Source organism: Halichoerus grypus, chromosome 12 (genome assembly GCF_964656455.1).
Source record: "Halichoerus grypus chromosome 12, mHalGry1.hap1.1, whole genome shotgun sequence".
In the NCBI taxonomy this organism is placed as follows: Eukaryota; Metazoa; Chordata; class Mammalia; order Carnivora; family Phocidae; genus Halichoerus; species Halichoerus grypus.
This window is the reverse complement of record NC_135723.1, coordinates 79,871,786-79,898,019: the sequence shown is the minus strand read 5'-3', so window position 1 is coordinate 79,898,019 and position 26,234 is coordinate 79,871,786. Positions and strand designations below refer to the sequence as shown.

The 26,234-nt window shown below is 40.1% G+C and overlaps 1 protein-coding gene across 1 annotated transcript; it reads left to right on the top strand.

Moving 5' to 3' along the window:
- Positions 1-17,944: 17,944 nt before the first annotated feature.
- Positions 17,945-22,271, top strand: TMEM229A (transmembrane protein 229A). Its single transcript, XM_036073682.2, has one exon. The coding sequence runs from the start codon at positions 18,340-18,342 to the stop codon at positions 19,462-19,464; it is 1,125 nt and encodes a 374-aa protein (XP_035929575.1). The 5' UTR covers positions 17,945-18,339; the 3' UTR covers positions 19,465-22,271.
- Positions 22,272-26,234: the final 3,963 nt, after the last annotated feature.

Genomic DNA, 26,234 nt, shown 5'->3' with positions numbered 1-26,234 from the left:
AACTCTTATCCTCACTTAGTTAGGGATATATAGCTGGAGTCTGCATTAGGTCCCTTATGTTGATGGAAATGCCTTTCAAATAGACTGTTGGGTTAAGAAAATAAGAAAGACATGATAATTCAGATTCCAAAATCTGGATTCAAAGTCTTGCGTAAGTTTGGATCACAGCAAAGGAAAAGAGTCTGAACATTTAACAGACCAGAAAGGAGAGTGATTAAGAACTTAAAATGACCAAATAGCTAGGGCTCAACTGCCTATAAAGCAAGTTTATTTTTATTACAAGAGATTAATTCATTTATGGGTCATGTGCAAATCTTCAGCGAAGTATTGGGGAGAAGTTGGAGCAGAAGCAGTTACCTCTGAAATGTTCTCACTTTCTTGAGAGTCTATAGACTTTAGAGAGAAGATTGTAAATGAAATGAATATAAATGAAAAGAACATACATGGATTCCCCCCCCACCCCCGGGCAACTGTTTCACTTGTTGAGACACATATAGAGATGCCCCATTCAGAAAAGTGCTTCTGATTTTGCACTGATTGCAGTATTTAAAATTAGATGCTTATGTAGATTTTTATCACAATCTTTGTTAAAAATTAAATCCTGTTATTAAACATTTTGTTCAAAATTTGCCTAAAAATTTTGAAAATATTTGCTTATTTTTTTCCCAAGATTTTATTTATTTATTTGACAGAGAGAGAGAGTGTGTGTGTGTGTGTACCAGCAGGGGGAGCAAGAGAGGGAGACACAGGCTCCCTGCTGAGCAGGGAGCCCAACGCAGGGCACATGGGGCTCGATCCCATGACTCCAGCCGAAGGCAGACGCTTAGCTCACTGAGCCACCCAGGTGCCTCTATTTGCTTATTTTCTTAACACAGAGTACAAAGTGTACAAGGTGTGTTGGGTTGAATAATAAATTGGAGTCAGACTAGGAAGGGCCCTGAAAGCCATTCTAAAGAGTTGTGAAGTTAAAGTAGTGAATAATGAGTGTAGAAGAAAGAGGCTGTATCTGAGGGACACCTCCCAAGGAGAATGGATAGTTCTTCAAAACTGATTAGATTTAGTTAGTGTAGCAAAAGGGGGAGCAGAGGAAGACTCCAAGGTGGATAGGTGGTGATACCATTTGCCAAGGCTAGGAAAGGCAGAGACCATATTCTCTGAGAGGGAAAACAGTGGGAGAGAGGGAATAATGAGTGATAGAATGACTTCATTTTTAGAAATGAGATGGTGCTCAACACCAAGGTGTAAATATAGCTGATGGGATACTGGATATATGAATCTGAGTTTGCAATGATAGCAATCATAAGAGTTTTTATTTATTGCTAGATTCTGTGCTAAGCATTTTGTACTCTGTAGCAGAAGTTGCTATTTCTAAATATATGTCCTCCCTCAATAACTATATTCCCCTTTATCTATACTAAGAGAACCCATGATTTGTGGCTAGGTACATAGCTACTTGGAAAGAGACTGTGCATCCCAACCTTCCTTGGCTAGCTGTCATTATGCGACTAAATTCTGACCAATTCTCAAAAAAAGTGTTCTCAAAAAAGCCCTTTCCTTATCCTTGATGCGAGAACACAGACAACTGCATGGCTGGGAGAGACAGATACTTAGAAATGGAGGTCACCCGTAGTACAGCAACGACATGAGCTTGTACCAGCATCACGGCATCAGCCCCAGGCATCTAGTGAGAATTATTTATGAGACAAAAATAATTTGTCTCTTCTTTAGACTACTAGTATTTGGATGTTTTGCCTTTTAAAACAAAACCAAATCATAACTACGGCATGTACATTATCTCATATAATCCTCATAACAACACTATCATTATACCTAATTTAGAAGTGAGGAATGAGGCTAGGAGAAATGGGAGAGGTTTGCCCAAGGTCATCCAAATAGAAAGAAGCGAGCTAGGATTTAATCCAAGAAACCCGATGCCAGAGGCCATACTCATTATCACTAAGCTTTAGGAAACTGTCTAGCTCTCTGACCATTCCAAAGGTATCCCACACAGATAAAAATCAGTTCTTTTTTTTTTTTTTAACTTTTTATTAAGCTATAATATACACAGAGAAAAGAGCACATCCTTATTTTTTAAATGAGAAGTGTATTCAATCAAAGCATTATCCAGTTTCTAACCTGTATTTTTCTTCCTCATTCATGTGCTCATTTCCCCCCCAGATAAAGGCCACATAAGCACCATTCTTTCCATGTTTATTTTATGACCCAGAAGCACATTATTAAAGTACTCTAGAGACTTCTCTTGCAGGCTAAAAAACCATGAGTCCTTATGCCTTTCTTTATAGACTTAATTTCCTAACTACTTGAATTATTCCCACTGTAAACCTTTAAACATTTCTTAATTCCTCTCAATCTTTTACCTAAGTACCTCTCATGGTGGCAAACTGAGCAGTATATATGGCTTGAGAAGGAGTTTTCACAGCACTTCCTTTGTACCTGACCAGGATTCACGCATTAGCCCACCCATTATAGTGAGTAGAGTTAAATACTTGGTGAGTTAAGAAGTTCTTTCTGTTTTTCAGAGACAAAGAGAGCTTTGTGTTACTGCTGAAAAGCCACATAAATAACTTGAAAACGACGGGTTTGTCAATTACAATCTGTTCTTTATGTTTTCAGGATTTGTATTTGGCTAACCATAATCCACTAAAATTCATCTGTGGACAGGGGGGCATGGGAAAAAGTGGTGCAATAGTTTCTTTCTGGGACAGACCCAGTAGGTCAGCAGACAGGGGTAGGTACACCATACTAGACAGGTAAATTTAGAGCAGGACAATTGCCATGGTTTAGGTGTGAGGAGGAATAAGCTCAAGGAATACAACTTGTTATCACACACCACCAGAAAAATCTGAGTGCCCAAATACCTTAGAGTCAAAAGAAAGATCTATGACACTGCGAAATTCTAAAATTTAAAAGTTTAGAAGTTGTTTCCAGATATTTGGGTAAAAAAATTCAGAAAAGGGAAATGACTTTCGCTAAGAAACGTTAAGATTAGGTAAGATTAGGATTTTAGAAGGTACCCTAAAGATGCTTCAGAAATAAGGAAAATTAGAGGGAAGTTGAAATTCATCAACACTGTAAGTTAATTACAGAGATGAGGTAATCTTACAGTAAAGAAACAAAGGGAGTATCATTACATGCAAATAGATAAATAATGTGAAAGATTTGCAAGTTCTGGAGTTACTATCATTAAAAATGATTTTTTATTTATTTAATATAATGGTGGGAACATGAAATTTAAATCCAGAAGTCCTGTGCATCACACAAAAAATGAATTCCCTAATACATGAAAACTTGTCGATAAATAAAAAAAGACCTATCACCCCAATGGAAAGGGATATGAAAAGATAGCTTATAGAAGAAGAAAGACAAATAGTTCTTCTATATTTGGCATAGTGCCCCACTGTACTCAAAATATGACAATTAAAAATTAAAACTACCAATGAAACGCTTTTCATCTCTCAAATTGGCAAGCATGAAAATACGTCATAAAACATTATTGGCAAGATTATGTGGAAATAGGCCCTTTCATAATTGCTGGTGGAAGTTTAAATTGATCCAATTTCTTAGGAGAACAATTTGGCAATATCTATTAAAATTACAAAGGTACGGGCACCTGGGTGGCTCAGTTGGTTGAGCGACTGCCTTCGGCTCAGGTCATGATCCTGGAGTCCCGGGATCGAGTCCCACATCGGGCTCCCTGCTCAGCAGGGAGTCTTGCTTCTCCCCCTGACCCTTCCCCCCTCTCATGCTCTCTCTCTCTATCTCATTCTCTCTCTCAAATAAATAAATAAAATCTTTAAAAAAAAAAAATTACAAAGGTACACTCCTTTCACCTAAGAGCTTCACTGCTTCATCCTTTTTTTTTTTTTAAGATTTTTATTCATTTATTTGACAGAGAGAGAGAGCGAGAGAGGGAACACAAGCAGGGGGAGTGGGAGAGGGAGAAGCAGGCTTCCTGCAGAGCAGGGAGCCTGATGCGGGGCTCGATCCCAGGACCCTGGAATCATGACCTGAGCCGAAGGCAGACGCTTAACGACTGAGCCACCCAGGCGCCCCTCACTGCTACATCCTTAAGTCATACACTTCCACATTGTGAAATGACTTTTGTTTGAGTATAGCTAACACACAATGTCACATTGGTTTCAGGTGTACAACATAGTGATTAAAAAAGTTTATACATTATGCTAGGCTCATCACAAATGCAACTACCATCTGTTACCATACAAAGCTATTACAGTATCATTGACTATATTCCTTATGCTGTGCCTTTTATTCCCATGACTTATTCCCTAACTGGAAGCCTGTATCTCCCATTCCCCTTCCCCTATTTTGCCCACCCGCCTGCCCCCCGGCAATCATCAGTTTATTCTCTTTATTTATAGGCCTGATTCTGCTTTTTGTTTGTTTATTCTTTTGTTGTTGCTTTCTTTTAGATTCCACATATGAGTGAAAACATATGGTGTTTGTCTTTCTCAGTCTGACTTATTTTACTCAGCGTAACACCCTCTAGGTCCACCCGTCTTGTCTCTGAAGGCACGATCTCATCCTTTTTATGGCTGCATAATATTCCTGTGTGTGCGTGTGTGTACATGTGTGTGTGTCTCTCACATCTTCCTTTTCCATTTGTCTATCAGTGGACACTTAGGTTGCTTCCATATCTTGACTATTATAAATAATGCTGCAGTAAACATAGGGATACATATATCTTTTCACATTAGTGTTTTCATTTTCATTTCTAGGGTAAATACCTAATAGTGGAATTATTGGATCATATAGCATTTCTATTTTAATTTTTTGAGGAAGCTCCATACTATTCGCCACAGTGGCTGTACCAGTTTATTTTCCCACCAACAGTACGCAAGTGTTCCTTTTTATCCACATCCTTGTCAACACTTGTTATTTCTTGTCTTTTCATTTTAGCCATTCTGACAGGTGTAAGGTGATATCTCATTATGGTTTTGACTTGCATCTCCCTGATGATTAGTGATGTTGAAGATCTTTTCATGTGTCTGTTAGTCATCTGTATGTTTGCACATATTGTGGCATTTTTACCATGATAAAAGACTTTAAACCATTTGAATGCTCATTGGTAAGGGCCTGGTTAGATCCACAGTGATTCACTCAATCAGTGCAATACTACTTGTTGTTTCAAATGAAAAATTGAAGATGATTCTTTATGTATAGATCTGGAATGATTTCTATGCAGAGTTAATAGGTGAAAAAAATAAGGTGCAAAATAAAGTGTACAGTATATTAGTATCAGCATAAAAAATGGTAGAGGAGGCTTCTGTTTACTAGTATATGCATAGAATATCTCTGCATAGACAGCCAACTAACTAATACTAACCCAATAATATTGCCCCAAAAGGAAATGGGTGGGTGGGGGACAGATGTCAGAGGGAAATTTTCTCTGCATAACCTTTTGTGCCTTATAAATACTGAAGATATGAAAGTATTGGATTTTTTTTTAAAGATTTTATTTATTTATTTGACAGAGAGACAGCGAGAGAGGGAGCACAAACAGGGGGAGTGGGAGAGGGAGAAGCAGGCTTCCCGTGGAGCAGGGAGCCCGACGCAGGGCTCTATCCCAGGATCCTGGGATCATGACCCGAGCCGAAGGCAGACGCTTAACGACTGAGCCACGCAGGCGCCCCAGTATTGGATTTTTTTTTATTGAAGTATAGTTCATATACAATGTTATTTGTTTTTTAAATTAAATAAAAGCTAAATTAAAAGACCATCTAGGCTTGGGCCCAGCCTCAGCCTCTCTAAGAGTTATTTTAACCCTTGAAATACAACTTAGCTATTTTGGAATTTCCCTAGCAGTAAATGGTACTTCTTGCCTATCACACACTATTTCAAAGAACCAATGAGAAAAGAAGTATGAAAGCATTTTGTAGACTATAAAGTACTATGCAAATGCAAAAAAATAAAAATTCTGTCTATATATAACTGTATTGAGTGAGCCTAGATCCCTACTATAAATACCTGATATTCTAATAGTTTTGTTGTAACTCCATTTAATTTTATACAAATTCTAACCCATTTATTTGCTAATTGTTTATTCTGGCTCCAAACAATGATTTTTTTAAAAGCCTTAAACACAAAAAGAAACTCACTTCATGTCATGTAATATTAAAAAATAGTTGTGTGTAACTCAGACAATAACACACTTAATGTACTAGGAAAGCTTGTGATCTCAAAAAATTCTGTGAGGATTTGCTTACCAGGGAGAGAACTTTTATAGAAAAAACAGTTATCCCAATCATGAGAGCATATGTGTATAAATGCAAATTACCATATATCTAATTTACCCAAAAAGAGATAAATGCCCCATGTACATTCTAGAATGGAAATGCCACATACAATTCATTTTTCTTGCCAACTCCTGTTGATTGATGATGTCTTCTTGTATCATTCTGTTGAATGGGATTCAAAGGCAAACTCTGGACTTACTGGGAAAACATGCTGCAATAATTATGTCTGCCATGTATATGAGCGTAAGGAATGGTTGGAGGGCCAAACATAGTCACACTTGCTGTCTACATTTCCATATGTTTCCCCTTCCTTCTTTCTGCCCTCACCCACCATAATTTTCTACAAAAAGATTCCTGGTTAAGAGGATTCCATGATAGAAGGATTTAAGCAGCCTGGTAGTGAGAAAGAAAGGTATTCTCCCTAGAAATCCTTAGCAGGAGGAAAGGATGGAAGAAGGAAAGGATGAAGAGATGGAAGAAGAACTTGTTTGGAGCTCAGTTAGATGTTCTACGCTCTGGTAATTAAATTAAAATGTGGAAGGGTAGGAGAAATATACACGACATAGTTCATATCAATAGTACTAGATTTTATTTACATATAATCTAATCAGTGAGGGTCAAGAATGTCCAAACAGTAGCTCATTTAAATCAACATCAGAATCTACAGAAGTTGAATGATCTCCTGTCTATGTTTCTGTGCTAGGAGCTACAGACATGCTGACAGTATTTGTGACTCAAATGAGTTTTCAATATGACAAAACATAGGTATGAGACATTCTGAAAAATTCAGGATAACAATAAAAGCAGTACGTGATGGGGGCGCCGGGGTGGCTCAGTTGGTTAAGCATCTGACTCTTGATTTCAGCTCAGGTCATGATCTCAGGGTGGTGGAATTGAGCCCTGTGTTGGGCTCCACGCTGGGCTCTGCAGAGCCTGTTTGGGATTCTCTGTCTCCCTCTGCCCCTCCCCACTCGCGTTCCCTCTCTTTCTCTCAAAAAAAAAAAAAAAAAAAAGCAGTATGTGATAAAATTCATGATATATCAACAACTAGAATACTTCAGGCAGGTGAAGTCTGGCCCAGTTTTATGGAGGGTATCAATATGAACACGCCTTGGAGAATGGATAGGATTTACTCAACTGGGGGGGTTCCGATGAAGGTTACTGAAGATGAGTACAAGAAATAAGGATGGATAAGTAGATCATATTTGATCTTGATGATCAAGAAAAGGAGCTTGGATGCTCTGCTATAAGTCAAGGAAAACTTTTGAAAGTGTTTGATTAGGGTGATGAAACTTCAAAGTCGTGGTTGAGGGAGGTTACACTGATAGCAATATCCAAGATAGATCAGAGGAGGATAAAGAAACTTGGCCTGGGGGCACGTGGGTGGCTCAGTCGTTAAGCGTCTGCCTTCGGCTCAGGTCATGATCCCGGGGTCCTGGGTTCGAGTCCCGCATCGGGCTCCCAGCTCAGCGGGAAGCCTGCTTCTCCCTTTCCCACTCCCCCTGCTTATGTTCCCTCTCTCTCTGTCTCTCTCTCTCTCTCTCTGTCAAATAAAATTTAAAAAAAAGAAAAAAGAAACTTGGCCTGGGTACATCAGTGTGTTATTGCAATAGTCATGGCTGAGGTGACAGTGGTCTGAATGAGGGTGATAGCATTGGAAATAGAAAGCAGACACTAAACTATAAAAATGTTTTAAAAGAGATTCTGGAGAGTAAAAATAGACAGTATACAATAATTGCTAAATTATTATTTAGCAAAATAGCAAGTAAATAATTGCTAAATATGGGGGCTGAGAGATACTAAGGAGTCAAGGTTAGTATATTGGAAGAATAGGAAGATCCTATTCCTATTAGAGTCCAGTCCCCCTCCTGTATGTGCAAACACACTCAGGCTTTTCTTCTGTCATAATTTGTATTATTCAGTTTTGTGGTCTCTATTTACCTACCCCCCTCACTAGATGGTGAGATGCTTGAGCGTAAAGATCATGCTTTGGTTGTGACGTAACTGGCACAAAAGTGTTTGTATGTATAGAAACTGGACATAAGGGAGGGATGATAGAAGGGAGGGAGGGAAGTATCTGTTTTAGAGGGAGAGATGAGCAATGGAATTTTATATGTAGAGAGATAGAAGTAACAGTGTATCGTTCAAAATAATACATTTATATTTTATTTAATCATACTAGATTTTTTCAAAGGTTATCTTTGTTACTATCCAATCAGTCCAACACATCATGTGGCACACCCCAAACCTACATTCTCAACACCAACACCAACATTCTACCATAAGGCCAACCTCCCACCAGCCCTGACTTCCTAGTCCCATTTTACAAAAGTATTCAAAGGTGCCAGCAAGGCTGCTGGTGGGCTATTTAGTAATAGCCAAAGCCTTAAAATGTGTATAATTTTGATTCACCATTTGAACTTTAATGTATGTAGTCTAGGTAGATAAACATGGCTACATGAAAAAGATAATTAAGGGAATGCTTGTCAAATAGATGTTTATAACAGCAAAACTTTTTGAAACAACCTAAGTAGCCAAAAATTGGGGATTGACTAAACATATTATGGGATAGCTCTACAAAGGAATCTGGTGTCATCATAACCAATGATGTAGCAGATTACCAAATGGAAAGATGCTCCCTAATCACCAATAAGTGACAAGAGCAAATTACCAATTATAAAAGGAATGCATAATATAATCTCCTTTGGTGATACTATAATATTGTTGAAAGGCTACATACCAAAATATTAACAGTGGTTATCTGTGGGTGGTGGTATCATGGGGGATGTGTACTTCTTTTACTTTCTACTTTTATTTATTTCCAATTTATTCAGTAAACAAGGATATCTTTTATAGTAAGCTATACTTGAAACTTCAAGAGGAGTAGACTTTGCTATATTCATTTTTTTGCATCCAAGGTATAGCACAAAATATCGCACATACGTGTTCCGTAACTGTTTGTTGAATGAAGAAAAAGATATGTAAATATACATTTATATTTAGTTATTATAAATAAAATTTATATAGGATATAAACATAAGAAATACATATTCTCTAAAGCAAGGTTGTAGCAGTCATCACCGCAGAGGAAAGCAATAGGTCACTAACACGATCACTCACAGAAGAAACATGCCCACACAGGTCAAGCCGAACACCTACAGTGAGAGGCAGAAAACCACCATGCAGTCACCAGATGGCAGGAAACAGAACCAGCAGCTCAGCTAAGGAAGGCAATGAGTATACAGACTTCTGGGAACTGCACCCTCCCCAGAGGGTCGAAGAAATCCAGGCTGTTGGCCAACGGGACTGACTCAGGCCTCCTTCACCTTTCTTCTGGAATTCAAGTGAAAATGACTCCTCTCTTTGGACCGCTAATCAGTGAGCTTGTTTCATGCAACCAGTGGGAGCACTTAGAACCCTCCGGTGTGCTGGAGACATTTTGTAAGACAGGGAGTGTAGTCTGGAAGAAGGAACTTTTGGGGTTTAAATGAGAAACGACCCTGCCACTAACAGTGTGAGTTTTGACAGGTTGCATTTTCTGGTTTTACCTGATAAGTGTGAATTAGAAAAATAGCTCTGTTGTCACAAGATTGAGGACAAAATGAGATAATGACTGAAACAAAATTAAGAAGTGCCATAACTAGGTGTTAAACTATAAGGTATGTTACCTTTACTACTGGTGGTTAAGTGATTTCATAACACTCTGGCAGAAGAGGAAAGACCTTTCATTGTGGTGTAAAGTAGTTCCATCTGATGAGGGAACAGAAGGCTGGCTGAGGACAAAGCAGAAGCTGACACCCCCTCTCCCCTCGCCCCCGCACGCCCCCCCTTCCCCCTCACCCCCGGCCCCCATGTGATATGTGTGACATTCCTCTGGCACTCCTGGCTGCCCTAAAGGAAAAATAAATGGTTAACTGATAGAGGTCACAGTCCTGCAGGACAGGAGTCTCCCTCAGTTTACAAATGTCCTAGTGATTTAAAAGGAAGAAGCTTTCTTATCAATAACCTAACTTCCAGAGACCCATAACTCAGTTTCCTGAAGCCCTGACATCACCTTCCCCTCCATAAAATTAAGGGAGGCTGAGGCAGAAGGAAATGTAAATAAAATTGAATTTCTTTTGAACCTGAAGTCCATTGACAAGGATGTGTGATAGGAGGAATGTAACATTCCTCCCTGAACAGAAACTCCCAACTGTCTTCATGTTAGTGCCTCATTAGAGGGGGAAACAGCCTTGGCTTGACAATAACCAGGCCTCCAGTATCCTGAGAGTCTTAAGCATATGGCAGTCCTTCTGGACACCCCCTTTGTCCTCACCTCCCCAGCTCCTGAGTATAGAATCAGCCACCCCTCAGCAGCTCTTTCTGCCCACGGGTCCTGTCCCCGTGCTTTAATAAACCACCATTTTGCACCAAAGACGCCTCAAGAATTCTTTCTTGGTTGTTGGCTCTGACTCCACCGCACTGAACCTCACCTATATTCCAAAACCACATCACATCTGAAGCTGCGAACAAATCTCACTTGCCCTACCAACCTCCTACCCACCTGCCTACCTCTTGACTATGGAGGCAGAAACAAAGGTGAAAGTGAACAACCAGCAAGGGCTCTGTCCTACTCTGCATAGCAAGGAAGTCAGTAGTCAGGTTCTTGTTTGTGAGGATGGAGGCCCTGGCAGTCTGGCATACTGGCAACTAATCAGATCTTGAATTTACCTCTTGCTCCTAATGATTATAAATTAACACTGTAGCCTAAACTGTGATCTCAGTGAGGGTAAGTTCCATGTGGTGCTCAGCTTTATAGCATCCGTTCATAGCCAAATACCTAGAATGCAGTAGGTGCTCAAAAAGAAGCATGACAGAATCTGAGCACTAGTGATACTTAATTTCTATTTCATAACTTGTTTTCTTTGACTGAGGTATTTGTTCAGTTAACCTTCATCTGCCTCCCATCATACCTCACTGCAAAATGAGCCTTTGAAAAACTGGATAGACTTTTCCCCCAAATCTCCAGATTAGCAAACAGTCGTGTTTAGTGACTTGTATTTTTTTCTATACGGAAAATACTGAAATATAATATGCACTTAGGTTTTGGAGACCAGGTACAAATAGACTTTGTTAACTAGATGAATGCATGCAAATCTTTCGGTTAAGTCTCTGCACTGAACCATGACTAGGTTTTTAGGTTATGGTAACCACGAATAGGGGTGTTAACTGGAACAGCAGGGTGTGATTTTGCTGAACTTCAATATCTAGAGACATGTCCTAACAGCCCACAGGAATACATTCGCATTCCATACCTAACTTTCCTGTTTTGTTTTGTTTTTTAAGATTTTATTTTATTTATTTGACATTTATTTGACAGAGAGAGACAGTGAGAGAGGGAACACAAGCAGGGGGAGTGTGAGAGGGAGACGAAGGCTTCCCATGGAGCAGGGAGCCCGATGCGGGGCTGGATCCCAGGACCCTGGGATCATGACCTGAGCCGAAGGCAGATGCTTAACGACTGAGCCACCCGGGCACCCCCTTAACTTTCCCGTTATCTGACCTCTATTTTCTATTCCACACCAGACAGCAGCCCCTTCCACATAGCCCCATTTGTACAAAAATAGCCATTTACTAATTTGTAAAGAAACCCAGAAAGAAAGGTGGGGAAAAATAAACAAGTAAATGTACGGAACAATAACAACAAAAGGATATGAGATGATTGTGTAGATTAATGATTAAAATAAAATGCATGATAGCCAAAGGGATGGAGTAGCTGGGGGAGGGGTTAGGGATTCTTAAATTAACACCCACTAGACCTATAAACAGAATGGATCTTTTTTATTAAATGTGCAACTTCAACTCACTCAAGATGGCTTTAATATGAGAACATAAGAAATTACACAGTGTATTGCAAATGACCTTTGGTCTCAAGTGGAAATGACTTCATAGCTGGCTTTTGGTTTATTAGCTGAGACCTTGAGCAAGTAACTTTTCTGAGCCTCAGTTTCAATATCTGTAAAAAAAAAAAAACCTAAGAGAATATGAATTACTGATAAACTATGTGAAGTGCACAGCTGACAAGCAGATGCACATTAAGTAGTATCCATTAACAGTGATGATCTCTCTCACCGATAAACCCTGACCAATGTACTCAAGTATTATTATTCAAGATAAGCTACTTCCTTTGAAAACAGAATGGAATTAACTGGGGAGGGAAAATCCTCTCCTCGGGCATTCCAAGGTGAGGCACTGCAGGCAGGCAAAGATTACACAAAGGGAGTATTTCTGATCTGAATGTTGCTCAAAGTGAAATTTTATTTTTTAAGCAAGATTTTCCAAACAACTTGTTACTGTTTCGGTTTTTCTTTAAGCTTTATGAATTAAAAGAATTTATTCAGTCTGTTCCTTATGAGCCCCACTCAGTAAAATCTCAGAAATAATCCTCAGCTCAGGCAGTTTCCTGATGAAAACTAGGAGCTCCAAGACATTTCTGGGACAGAAAGAAAGCCTGAAATTTAAAATGACAATATAAAAGTACATAAAAAGCTACCAGAGGAGGAGTTACAAAAGGAAACTTTCCTGATACCAATGTGACTCCCCATTAATCAGATTCTCAGGAAGAGAAGTAAAAGGAGTACACTTAAAAAGAAGGAGACTTGTAAAGACAAGCAGTAGGAACAGTAGGAAAGATTTCCAAGATGATCCCGTAACAGTGGCCATGTTCAAAAAAGTTTACACGCTCCTATCTGATCTTTCTACTTTTGTCAGTGAGCACTAATAATCTATTAGTTGCTTCCTGATGGTCCATTTGCTCTCTCAGATGTTTAACGGACATATAAAACAAATTCTTCAATTTGGAACTTTAGTATATAACAAAAGAAAATTAAGAAATAAGAGTATAGGTAAAGTAAACTATAGACATATTCATACAAATATTTTACACGGCTGTGTTTTTGAACTATCAATCAACCTCTCTCTCCCTTCCCCTACCCTCCACACACACTGGGGATGAGCATCATTTTAGCTATACTCAGTGTCAGCCCTGCTTCTTCGTTACCTTTACCTGTCCTTACTCCACAGTTATTCTCCTCAGATTCCAAACTGGTCCTCACCATTAGATTGTGTGAACCCAAGATCGTACATCTACATCTCCAAAGCTTATTGTCTGTGTGGTCATGACATTATTGTTTGGCTGTCTTCATTAACATGACTTCCACTGTCTTCCTCAACACAACTTTATTATTCTAGGAAGCTCTGGACCAGAGAGATAAAAATTTATTATTTATTCTCAACACTTTTTGAAAGTCTCGCCTCAAAACACTGGTCTTGTGTCCACCAATCCTAAACCATTATATCATAATCCTTACCTAATTCTAATCAAGCCCTTGTATTGAAAGACCCATCTTAAACCAGAAGCCAGAACCCTCATAAATAGTCCAACATTGTCCTTCCCACTCCAAGATGCTATTAAAACTTTGTCGAGGAAGAAGAAAGCTTCCTTACCATGGTAAGCAACAAACTCAGTTTTGCCTTAGCAACAGGTTATTTTGATGGTATTTTTAGGGAACCAGCATACAGCAGTTGCAAGCCTTCTTGGATGGATGTCCTCCTTCTTAGTTTGATGATTACAGTAAAAGGGGTGTGTGTGCGCGTGTGCGTGTGTAATTCGATCCATAATAAGAAAGGTTTTTATATCTACTGCTAATGTGGCTGGGGCCTTTTCCTGTTTCTTCTGTCATCATACTCATGCCGTCCCCTCCACTGAACTGCCCTTAAGCTTTCTTCTAAATGCTGTGCTTTCCATTCACTTTCCTTTGTTCTGGTGTGCAGTGAAAGGTCTCAGGCACTCCATACATCTAAAAGTCTACAACCATGACCCTATGGCCACTAGACAATTCACTGGAGATTATCATAATCCTCCAAAAGACTCTTCTCCCAATTAGATTTCTCCCCAGTCGCACTACTACGGGGCTCCAACCAGGCCTGTCCAGACTGGTTAGTATTGGCTCCACTGGCATTGTTACATCTCTACAGACATGGTTACTCAGACAGCTTCCTAGCCTCCGAGGTCAAAGAAGGCTGTGTTTTCCATGGAAGAACAATGTTGCAAAGCATTCTTTTAATGGTTGCTTTCTAACCTAAGGAGTCTCAACCCGATGTTATTTTATTGCAGATTCCTGTTTCACATTTTTAACCTCCCCTCACCCTCATGCCTACCAACTCCCAACAAGTTGCTGCTTTTACAGGTGTATCTTTGCAACCTAGTGTTTGCAGTGGCAAAGACCAACACAGAAAGGCTTTTACGTATTTTATGATCATGGAGATTCTGATGTGAGGATTGTAAATTATAAAATCATCATGGATCATTAAAGCTGTGCTGCAGTTTTCCTTTTGGAAACCCAGCAATAAAGTGCTCAAAACAAAAGAACAATGTGAAGATAAAGCAGAAACAAAGATCGGTATCATTGGACCTAACTTTTCAGAATGGTAGAAGATACTCATTTTTTTAAAATGAGGCAGTAAGTGAAAAGAATGAGTGGCAATTTATATAATGAATAGTTTTCTTGCCCTTTGTCCCATGCCTTTTTTTAAACTTTTCCTTTTATTCTTTTTGTCTGCTTTTTTTTTTTTAAAGTTAGTGTTTCATGCATTTTGAAGTGGCGTAACTACGGAGAGGCCACAACAAAAATATAAAAAGAAACATAGAATAACAGGTAATAGCTGCATTTTCTGCTATGGATTTATAACTGTTAATTTATATTTTGCATCACTTCTCCTAAGACAAATGAGAAGCAGATTCAAAAAAGGGCCCAGAACATTGAGATTTTTAGCAATCTAACCCACTCAGCAGAGCAATACATTGACAACAGTGGTGAGACACAAGCTTTTTATTATATATTACCTAATTTAAAAAATTAGCATGTTTCAAATATGTGTGTACTATACATATATATATAAATAAATTTTATACATGCCCTACTATACCTATATAATTTATAAGATATGTATGGTACACAAAATAGAAATTTTGTTAAGTGCTAAGGTGAAAAATATACAAATAGAAGATATAATTTTTGTATTTAATCCAAGATTTTCCTACATTCCCTGAGATGAACTAGACTGAACTATAGAATTAGACCTTTCAAGGTTTTCCTTGCATCTTTAAGAAAGATTAGAATAAATGGAAGACTTGGGCTCTTGAAGTTTAATTTACTATTAGAAAACAATTCAAGTTTAATCTAGTAAGTTAGTTGTATGCATGTTTGCATGCCTGTATTTATGCTATCATGATGAAGTGCTTTCCCTTGCTTGAATAGCAATGATAGAACAAGTGCATTTGTTTTTAGTATCTGATACATTGGGCCCAGGGTTGAGTTTATTAAAGAAACGTATTCATTGGTATGTACAGTAGTTCCCCTCCTTAGCCACAGGGGATACGTTCCAAGACCCCCAGCAGATGCCTGAAACCACCAATGGTATTGAGTATATATACTATGTATACTATCTTTTTTTCCTGTACATCCTTATCTATGACAAAGTTTAATTTCTAAATTAGGCACAGTAGGAGATTAACAACAACAGTAATAAAATTAAACAATTATAACATTATACTATAATAAAAGTCATGAATGTGGTTTCTCGCCCTCAAAATATCTTATTGTACTCTACTCATCCTTCTTGTGATGACGTGAGATGATAAAATGCCTACATGATGAGACAGAGACGGAGTGAGGTGAGTGACATAGCATTAGGCTACTACCCAACTTCTGATGATATGTCAGAAGGAAGATCATCTGTTTCTGGACTGGGGAAAGGAAATTGTGGATAAGGGGGAACTAGCTGATCATAATTATTAATAATAATCATAGGTAGGCTTTACACAGATATGATATGATAATAGCCTTATTATCCTATCAACTAGATTATACACTTCTTAGAGAGTGCATCTAATAACCCTTCATTTTCCCAGTGTATTTAGCATCTTGTATATAGTAGGTGCTCATGAAAATGTTCACAGTGTTTAAAAAAGTAATAACAGGCTCAATATGGAGTCACTTGCCCCAAGACAGCAAACCAAGACTTAGTTACAGAAATGTGATTTTTAATCACCATCTGGAATTTCCAGATCAGCACTAGTGTGGTAATCTGCATGATAGACCCCCATGCAAAGGAGGGTGACCTTGCCTAATACAATTCTTTCTTTTCTTTTACTCATAACTTTCCATGTCCCACCTGTAAAAGTCTTCCATTTTGTACGGCTTCTTGGAGCTCACTTCTGTTTATTAAATGGGATGCAGCCCAATTCATGAACCATTTATTAAAGCCAATTAGATATTCAAACTTACTCAGTTGAACTTAGTTTTTTAACATTATTATTTCTCTTCATTGTACTTGCTCAGGCACTTGGGCAACTAAGCGTCTCCTGTTTTGCAGCTGGTTTGAGGAGCCTGTAACTGAGGCTTCTGTCCCTGGCATGACAGTTTCTACCCACTGACTTTTGACAGTTGTCAAAGGAAGTGTGCAAATAAACCACATGCTAACAAAGCTAAAAAAAAAGTCATTACGTTTTATACAAGTGATATTACTTTAACAATTTTTCTTCTCACCATACTTTTATTTCTCTCTTTACCTAAATCACAGACAATTTAGCAACTATAGACTGTAACATAAGGTGTTAAAATAAGGGGAGAGAGTGGGGAGGAGACCGTTTTAAGAAATGGAGGAATGGCCTCAGAATTCTCCAGAAGGGGAAAAAAAAAAATCCCCAGAAAGCCTTCCATCCAAGAAACATCCCATCTCCTTACAGATTAGAACTGTTACCTGGTTTCTGCTTAGATATGATGGGGGCACGGGGGATATGAATCAGTATAATTTAACTCTAAGGTTCTTTCCAATCCTTTTCAATTCTAAGCCTGAATTTTGGATTCAGAATCCAATTCAAAATTGGATTAAAAAGTGCAGCCTCCAACACACCAGAGTTCTAGATTCCCACACCTTCTCTACCTAAATAAAAAATAAAAATCTCACCCTCTATTTCACTCTCCGTCTCGGGGATGACCTAGTTGTGCAAAGAGAAAAAGCAGCACTGGGGTGCGCCAACGTGAGCAAAGGTACTGTTCTTGATATGAGACTCCTCTGCAGCCAGAGCAATGTCCAACCCAACTGGCCTCAAATCGTTTCACAATTCTGGGGGGCTTTGACTCTCTGTCTTTGGCCCTCAGTAGACTAACCTAGGAAAGCACTGGTCAGGGAGAGCGACTGAGAAAGTGAACCAGGCCCCGAGGCGACATTTCAGATGCTGGGGGCGTGCAGGCATGGAGTCTCCTGTTCATTCTTTGTGACTGGGACACAGCTGGCTTTGAATTAGAACATGTACAGCACCACAGTTTGGTCTCGGGCCCGGCCTCTGGTTTGTGGCACTAGGCCATTCACCTCGGCCAGCCAGGCCCTGGCTCTGGTTCCACAATACAGGGATTGCCCATCGGCTCTCAATCACACCTGTTAGATGTTTCTCCACTCCTGCCTCCGCCCCTGCAAACGTCTCCCGCACCGCGCGGGACCCGAGTGCAGAGCAGGGGAAGGAGGCAGAGAAGCAGGGCCCGGCCCTCTCCGGCGGACCCCGGCGGGACTCGGCGCAGAGGGTGGGGCGGGGAGGGCGCCCTGCGAAGGCGGTCGAGCCCGAGAAAGGCGGAGAGGGGCATGGGGAGGGCCGGGGGAAGGGGCGTCACCGCTCGCTTTACGCTTTTAGAGCCCGCAGCACAGGCGGCGGGGCTGAGCAGCGGAGGAGATGGGGTTTGCAGCAGCCTCCGCACTTCTCCTGGCAGCCCCAGCACCACCGCCCCTCGCCGGGCCGCGGCGCCCGTTAGGCCGCGCAGAGTGAGCTCGGGCGCCGGCCGGCGGCACCTCACCCAGGACTGGAGGGCAGGGCGCGGTGGGGCCCGCGCGTCTCCCGGGCACACCAGCTCCGGCTGCCACCCGGCCGCGGCCGGGACGGAGCTCCTCGGCGCCGCAGCTCCACGCACCCGGCGGCGGCGGCGGCGGCGGCGGCGCGGGCTCGGGTGCCCGGGCAGCCTCTGAGCCCATGGCTGGCAGCGATGCGGATGGCGAGGGTCGCGCGCGAAGGAGCAGCGCCGCACGGCGTCCCGGGGGCCCCGGCGGGCGGGGAGGCGAGGCTGCGGCCAGCCGCCCGGAGCTGCTGTCTACTGCTGAAGCGCCGGCCGACGGGCCGGATGCGCTGCCCGCCTGGATGCGCCTCTACTTCTACGGGATGCACGGGATCACCCTGGACGTGCTCGTGTCCTCGGCTCGGCGCTTCGCTAGCAGCCCGGACCTCCGGATGCTGGGCTTCTCCTCGCCCTACCGCTGCCTGCTGCACTCCCTCACCCACTTCGCCCTGGAGAAGGTCTACCTGCAGCAGCGGCGCTGCCCCAGCGCCTTCGTCTTCAATTTTCTCCTCTACCCCTCGGCCCACATGGCGCTGCAGACCCTGGCCAGCCAGGCACTGCTGCTCGGCTTGAGCAGCGGCCCGGGGGGCGCGGCGGCGCCGGGGACACTGGACCTCGCGCTGCAGTATGTGCTGGCGCTCTACCACTGCCATGTGTTCCTGAAGCGCTTCCTGCGCTTGCGGTACCGGCGGCAGCCAGAGCCTCAGCAGCCGCAGCACGGGCCCGGCGCGCCCCCCGCCCCTCTGGGCGCCGGGGCCCCTGGGGGTGCAGGTGGCCGGCGGCGACTACCCCGAGGCGGCCGGGGTGTCGGGGGAGCCCCCAGTGAGGGGCTGCCGGGCCTGCTCCGCTTTCTTTTCTTCGGAATGCACGGCTTTTTGGATGAGATCTTCTTCACTTTCTTCTTTAATTTTCTGGGGCAGAGAGATGGGCCAGCCAGCGGCCACACGTCGCTCTGGTCCTTCTTTATGTACGGCAGCTGCAGCTTCGTGGTGGAAAAGCTCTACTTCCACCTGCACTGGAATCGTGGCTGGAGCACTTGGAAGCGGCTGCCCATCTACGTGATCTTCATCTACGTATGGGAGTTGTCCTGGGGTCTGGGGCTCCGCCTGTGCGGCGCTTGTTCCTGGGACTATTCTCACTATCCGCTCAATTTCATGGGCCTCATCACCCTGATGTATTTACCTGGCTGGATATTCCTTAGTGTGTACCAGGACCTACTTTCCAACGCGTTGTGGCGGGTGCAGTACATACCAACTAACTAAAAAAAAAAAAAAGTCACTTGATTCCCACGAACCAATTCGATTTATTTTTACATGTTTAAAACAGAGTGGGTTTTTTAGCCTTTTAATTTTTATACGTTTTACTAAACTCTTCCAATATGTTCTATTCGACATTTTAGTTTTTCTGACACTTTGGAACCTATGCATAATACAGTATTTTGCAATATTACTCAAAACCTAACTCAAAGTACTTGTCAATATTTAAAACCCCTTACCACCCCAGACAGCAAAACCATTTTACCTTCATTTATTTGTGCATGGGTGGGTGATAACTACTAATCTTTTTTTAAGCAAGGAAGTTATTCAAATCAGAAATTAGCGATCTTCACAAGATTTGGCGAAATTTTCTAATTTAATGATTTGTTTACTTTTTTTAATACAATTTCATTTTAATTCCCTGCCATATATACCAATCACTGCTGAAACTCAGTGTCTCGTACTCCTACCACCGTTAATAACTCTTAAAGTGCCTCCCTCTAGCAGACAAGTGGAAAGAAACTGACAAATGTGAAAATACATCCTGTGGATCGATTTTTAAATAAATCTTTTCTAGCAACTCAGACAGGTAACACTGTGTTAAGATATTTGATCTCCATCCTGGAAATGATTGTTTTTCCAATGTGGATTAGCCTTAAACGCCAAGTGTGTTAACATTGATCAGATCCTGTGTTATCTATGGCTGTACATTTTTGTTGTAAAATGTTTACCTTATATGCCCAAAGGCCAAGCAAAATTATACCACCCTCAATAGTGTTCTAACCCTAAGGACTCTTTCTACATGGAGCTTCAAGAATAGAAACAGTTCCTTGGAATAAAATGAACCTGAATGTTCACTGTACTTGAATTAGGCCTAATTGTTTACCGTGAATACAGAGAGTGTTTTCAGTATATTTCTGCCAGAGCTCACTTGTAAACATCTTTCTTTTTCCTTCTGGACCCACAGAGTTCTTGGGCCAAACCTGATGTGCTAATGTGCATTATAAATCAATGATAGCATTTTGGTGACTCATTATTAATGTCTGGAAGCTCTTAAGTTAAATGAGATGATAAAAACCATTTTAAGAAATCTTGTCTAATCAATTAGTAATGTCCTTTAAGGTTGTTTGTTGTTTTATTATATTTAGAAAAGACAAGTAGAATTGAATATAGCTCAGCCAAGGATGACTAATACTTTCTCAGTTTTCATTACGAAGATAATTAGGAAAACTTACAGTGTGTACAAATGAATAGTTTCCGCTTCAAATTATTAGCTCATCTATGCTGTGAAAGGGGACTTCTTTCTGTTTTCAAAAAATGTTTGCTATGGCAGTAAAAACGAATACGTATCTAGACAATTGTTAGGAATAATTTTGAGAAGCTATTTTAATCCACTATCTGAGGTTGTGAGCTAAATTTTAAGTAATGCAATATAATCAACCCCACCAGTGAAATGGATCATGTCAAACTGATTATTTTAGCTAGTCAACCCTGAGTAGCAACTATTAAAAGTAAACCAAGTGTTTGCAGAAAGTGTCACTTTATGACACTTGGTCATATATAGGTAAAGGATTTCAGAAATCCTTTCTGAAAACCCTGGCAAGGAAAAAGGATAAGTATAGACACTAAAGTTAGTCAGATGCTGAATAAAATATTTGTAATACAAATGTGACACATGCACAAGAATCTGAGTTAAGTGTGGCACCACTCCACACCACACATTGCTGTGAATGCTGAACCAAATCCTTGACTTCTAGAATACTTGCTAAATGTACACATTTGCACTTAATGTCCTTCGCATGCTGCTCCTCAGCCCTGTTTACCTGCTCACCAGCATTCTTAGGGTCAGAAATCTATCAGAAAGTGGGGAAGCCTCTTAGTTTTTGTTTGTTTGTTTGTTTAGTTTTAATGTTAATCCTATTTTAAAGAAAAGGTCAAGATTTCCATTCATTCCGTTAATTCAAGAAATAGTTATTGTGCACCCACTCTTTGCAAGGCATTTGCCTGAATTCTGCAAATACAGCAATGACCCAATACAGACAAAATCTCTGTCCTTATGAAGCTCAGGTATTAATGTTTTGATTTATAGGAGGTTATACTAACTTGCAAGGCTACTGTTTTAGTATTAACAGCCCCTCTGCTAGTTCTACAAAGACTTCATTCATAGTATTCAGGAAGTGATTATCCTGTCTATTAATTCAGCACCTTGTTATAGGGCTTCTCAATATATGTTTATTCAATTTCTTAAGTGACATTTTGCTGTAACAAACTAAAGAAAAAACAGGGCAAGAACCATCAGATAAATTTTGTTAGCTCATTAGCAGTTCAGATATAGAAGTGATGAGTCAATATAATAATAGTTAATATTTAAGTAACACTAGATATATATACACATACATACAGATACACATGCACATATTTATTCAAACCTCTAGCAACCCTCCTTTTACAGATGAAGACAAAGAAACTAAGGCCTGAAGAGGTTAAGTAACAGCTCAAGTCATACAGCTATTGAATATTATGATGTAGGAAAAGATGTTAGGGTTCGAAGCCTTCGGCCAAGAAAGAATTCTTGAGATGTCTTTGGTGCAAAAAGTGGTTTTATTAAAGCCTGGGGACAGGACCCGTGGGCAGAAAGAGCTGTACTGGGGTCCCGAGGAGTGGCCCATTATATACTTTCAAGGTGGGAGGGGATTAGGGATAGCCTAAGTCTCTAAGGAATTTTGGAAGCAAGGTTTCCAGGACCTTGAGAAGGCTAGCTATTGTTGGGAAAAGGTCATTTATTACTGTCTAATAAAACCTTACTCATGAGACCCTTCAGATGTATATCGGTGGGCCATATGCTTGGGGGATGATAACCAACATGTATCTTGGGGGGGTTTAGAGATAAAGGAAATTTCTAAAGGTATTTTTATATGTTAAGATAGACTTTCAGGATCTGGAGGGTGGGGCTAAGGTTACCATTTTCCCTTAGCAAAGTATTAAGTCAAGGCAGCTCAGTCCCTAGAGGAATGTCACTCTGCGTGTTTCAAGGACTTGTCATTGGGCTATAGGTAGTAAGGAAATTTAATAATTTTTCTTCTGCTTTTGTTCCCCACATCATTTAGACTTGAATCCTAGTACACTCTACTCCAGGGTCTGTTCTTTTTTTTTTTTTTTTTTTCTTTTCTTAACAGCAACACTGTCATTGCCTCCGTTCATTGACCACAATGATTTTGGATGTTCTTTGGATTTCACCTTACAATTTGTATTTCTCTTCCCTTTCATTGTCACAGATGCAAGGGTAGATGTATAAAAGCCAGGCACTAGTAACAAAAATATTCTATTCCGTGAAAAATAAGAAGGGAGCTAATACCAGGATACATAACTGAAAATCAGCCTAGTTCTAATCCTTAAATGATAGTCTTTATATTCAAGCAGTGCTCTGAAATGGAGTTCTTCATTTGAAGTTAGACAATCTTGATATAAAACTAATACACCAAAAGGTATGACACTTATATCACAAGCTAGGAAAAATACATACAATTATTGCTACATATTTAACATAGCAGTTGGAATGAGCATCATTGTAAGAGCTAAACAGTCCAAAAATTAAAATTAAATTGTTTGCAACAACATTTATTCTGAGTTCGATTAGACACCTTAGAGTCTAAGAAAATCTGTAACAGAAAACATGGAAAAAAGTAACAAGTATGAGTTTTGCTCCATGTTTAACTTCTACAACACTGAAATTTTCTTCTAAAAGTGCTTTAAATTTTAAATCCATTCTATCTAGGCACTGAATCTACAGAGAAATATGACCTTTTAAGTTTTTCATGTCAACGATGAACATGAAAGTTTTTAGGTTCTGCAAAGACTCCAATAAGGTTGATAATCCATTTCAATATTTCAGAAATTTCAATGACTCAGTGTACTTAACTTTGAATATTTTATCAATATTTGCCATTTCACATTTCAACTCAGCAAAACACAGCTTAGAAAAGTATGACCTGTCCTTTGTTGTTTGAGAAACGTTTCTAATTGGTTAACGCTATCCTTTTGAAAAAATAATTTTTCTATACTGTTTTAAAATAGACTCTGTTGGACGTAATGGACTTGGTTCTGTTTAAGAGGGATGGTGAAGAATTTTGGTAGACTGTTTTGGTTCTTTTCCCACTTCCAAAATACATTTAAAAATCAATATGCTTGGAAAGGAAGTTATACTCATGCTACAGACTTGGAGTGATAAATAAATCATTATATTCTAATATCTTAAAGCATTTTAATAAAATCAATTTTTGCTTATATTAAAAGGCATTAAAAACACTGTACATTTTAAATTAATTTTAAATATACTATCTCCATTATATTTTCCAACTTTGTTTAATGGAACTAAGCTCCTTTACTAAGGGAAAATAAAAGAAACACTCTTCCCCTCCCTCCGTCAAACACATGCCTCAGTTTATGCTGAAGGGGAAGGTGGTAGTAAAAGATGGTTCTGTTGTGTTGCCAGTTTTTTTTTTCTTTCTATTCTTAGACTTGGTACCAGAGGAACCAACAAAAACAGCAATTGTTTGTGTGGACTTCTATTCACTAGAATTGGCCTCATTCTGATGTTTAACATTGAGGCATGAAGCCATCACATAAGCAGTGACGTCCAGACACTAACAACCAATTGTAAATTAACCTGGGATGAGTATAGAGAATTTTTCCCTAGAGACTTTTTCTCTTAATATAAAGAGAATCTAAATTTAGAGACTTTTTCCCTTAATTTTTAAATTCTCTTTGCAGAAATGGTCAATTCTTAGACAGCCCTTAGAAAGAGAGGGTGGGAGTGAGGGACTGGTCTTTGACATACAGAAAGACTTGATTTTCATCTTTTAATGATTCCATTAGAATCCAAATGTCACATGGACCAACTTTTCCCATTTGGAAAAAATAAATCTTTACCATGATTAAGGAGAGTCAAGGGTTGAAAGAAACCATGAAGGTTAACATCCAGCCTTCCATCCAAGGCAGGAATTTCTGAGAACATCTCTAACAGATGGTTTCTCAACTCAGCTTGGACTATTCAAGGCAGTATTATTATGTTTCTCATGCAAAGACTGAATGAGGGGAAAGCTGTCAGCAGCTGAACTGATAAACCCTCCTGTCTATCAGTGAAGGAAGAAGGCTTTTCAGAGCTTTCAGGAGCTAATATATATCATTCATCCTGCTTGTGTATTGCAATGAAAATTTTATGACACTCTTTTCTCGTGACTAAAAAAAAAAAATATCAGGGTTTCATTCTTTTATCATGACATATATAGTCTTGCATCTTTTTTTTTTTTAAGATTTGTTTATTTATTTGTCAGAGAGAGAGCGCTCAAGAGCACAAGCAGGGGGAGCGGCAGGCAGAGGGAGAGGGAGAAGTGGGTTCCCCGCTGAGCAGGGAGCCCGATGCGGGGCTCCATCCCAGGACCCTGGGATCATGACCTGAGTCGAAGGCAGACGCTTAACCAACTGAGCCACCCAGGTGCCCCCGGTCTTGCATCTTTTCAAATGATGCTTTATTCACTGAGTCTAAGCAGCAGGCCTTTGAGAACTTTGAGAGTAATTGACATTACTTCAGAAAAAGAGGAAAAAAGAAACATTGCCTGTAAGTAGACGAGTAGAGGGTTAAATAGTAGGGACCCTGCTTGGATCGCTGGAGTCTCAATGTGGCTGGACCCTGGAAGAGCCTTTGGTTGCTGCTCAGGTCCACCTACAGAATGTCATCTGGTAGCTTCCTCTAGCAGACCTAAACAGCCGCATTAAGAAAGGAATTGAGGGCGCCTGGGTGGCTCATTTCATTAAGTAGCTGCCTTCAGCTCAGGTCATGATCCCCAGTCCTGGGATAGGGCCCCACATAGGGCTCCCGGCTCAGCAGGAAGTCTGCTTCTCCCTCTCCCTCTTCCCCTTCCCCCTGCTCTTGTGTGCTGTCTCTCTCTCTCTCTCTCTTTCTCTCTGTCAAATAAATAAATAAAATCTTAAAAAAAAAAAAAAAAGGAATTGAGAGACCACAGGTGTCACAGAAGCAAGTAGCTAGCCAGGAAGGATGAAAGATGCGACGGATCAACTCTCCCAATCAAAAAGAAAAGAATTATATATTAAAAAGAGAACTAGCCCCACTTTTGATGAGATTCCAATAGACATTTATATTACATCTGAGATATTTTATTAACATATTATTAATATCCAGGATGAAAATAAAACTAGTCTCACAGGATCTCAGATTCAGAACTTTAAATATTTGAAAAGTAGTTGTTGTTGGAGAAAAATAGTATTGAGAAGAATATGCAGAAAGTTTACATCATATCATTTTGATGACCCAATCACTTTTAGGAACGAAAGTGAAATTAAATATGCTCTTGTACATTTCCGAAGGAGAACTATTTTAGCCTTAACCTTTTATTAGAAACAATGAATGGACAGGAAGATAAAATAAATAAGAGAGTTCCCTGGAGTACATCAGAGCAAGTACTTAGATCCCAAGTACTTAAAAGCAAGCATTTAACAAAATTTATCATTGTTCTTACTTGTAATGATGAAATTTTCAACAAACAAAACAGAAACAAAAGAATAATAAAGGCAGAAATAGAAAATATGGTGCAAGGGATAGTATTCAGTAGCTTTAGAGAGCCCATGGATTATTTTTCTATGGCTAAAATAATTCAGATTATGAATGTTATTCTAAGCCTTTATATCATGTAAGATTTGAATTGCAAAGAAAATGTTAAGTTCTTGAAATACTATACACTCTAGGTTTGGTGGGGGTA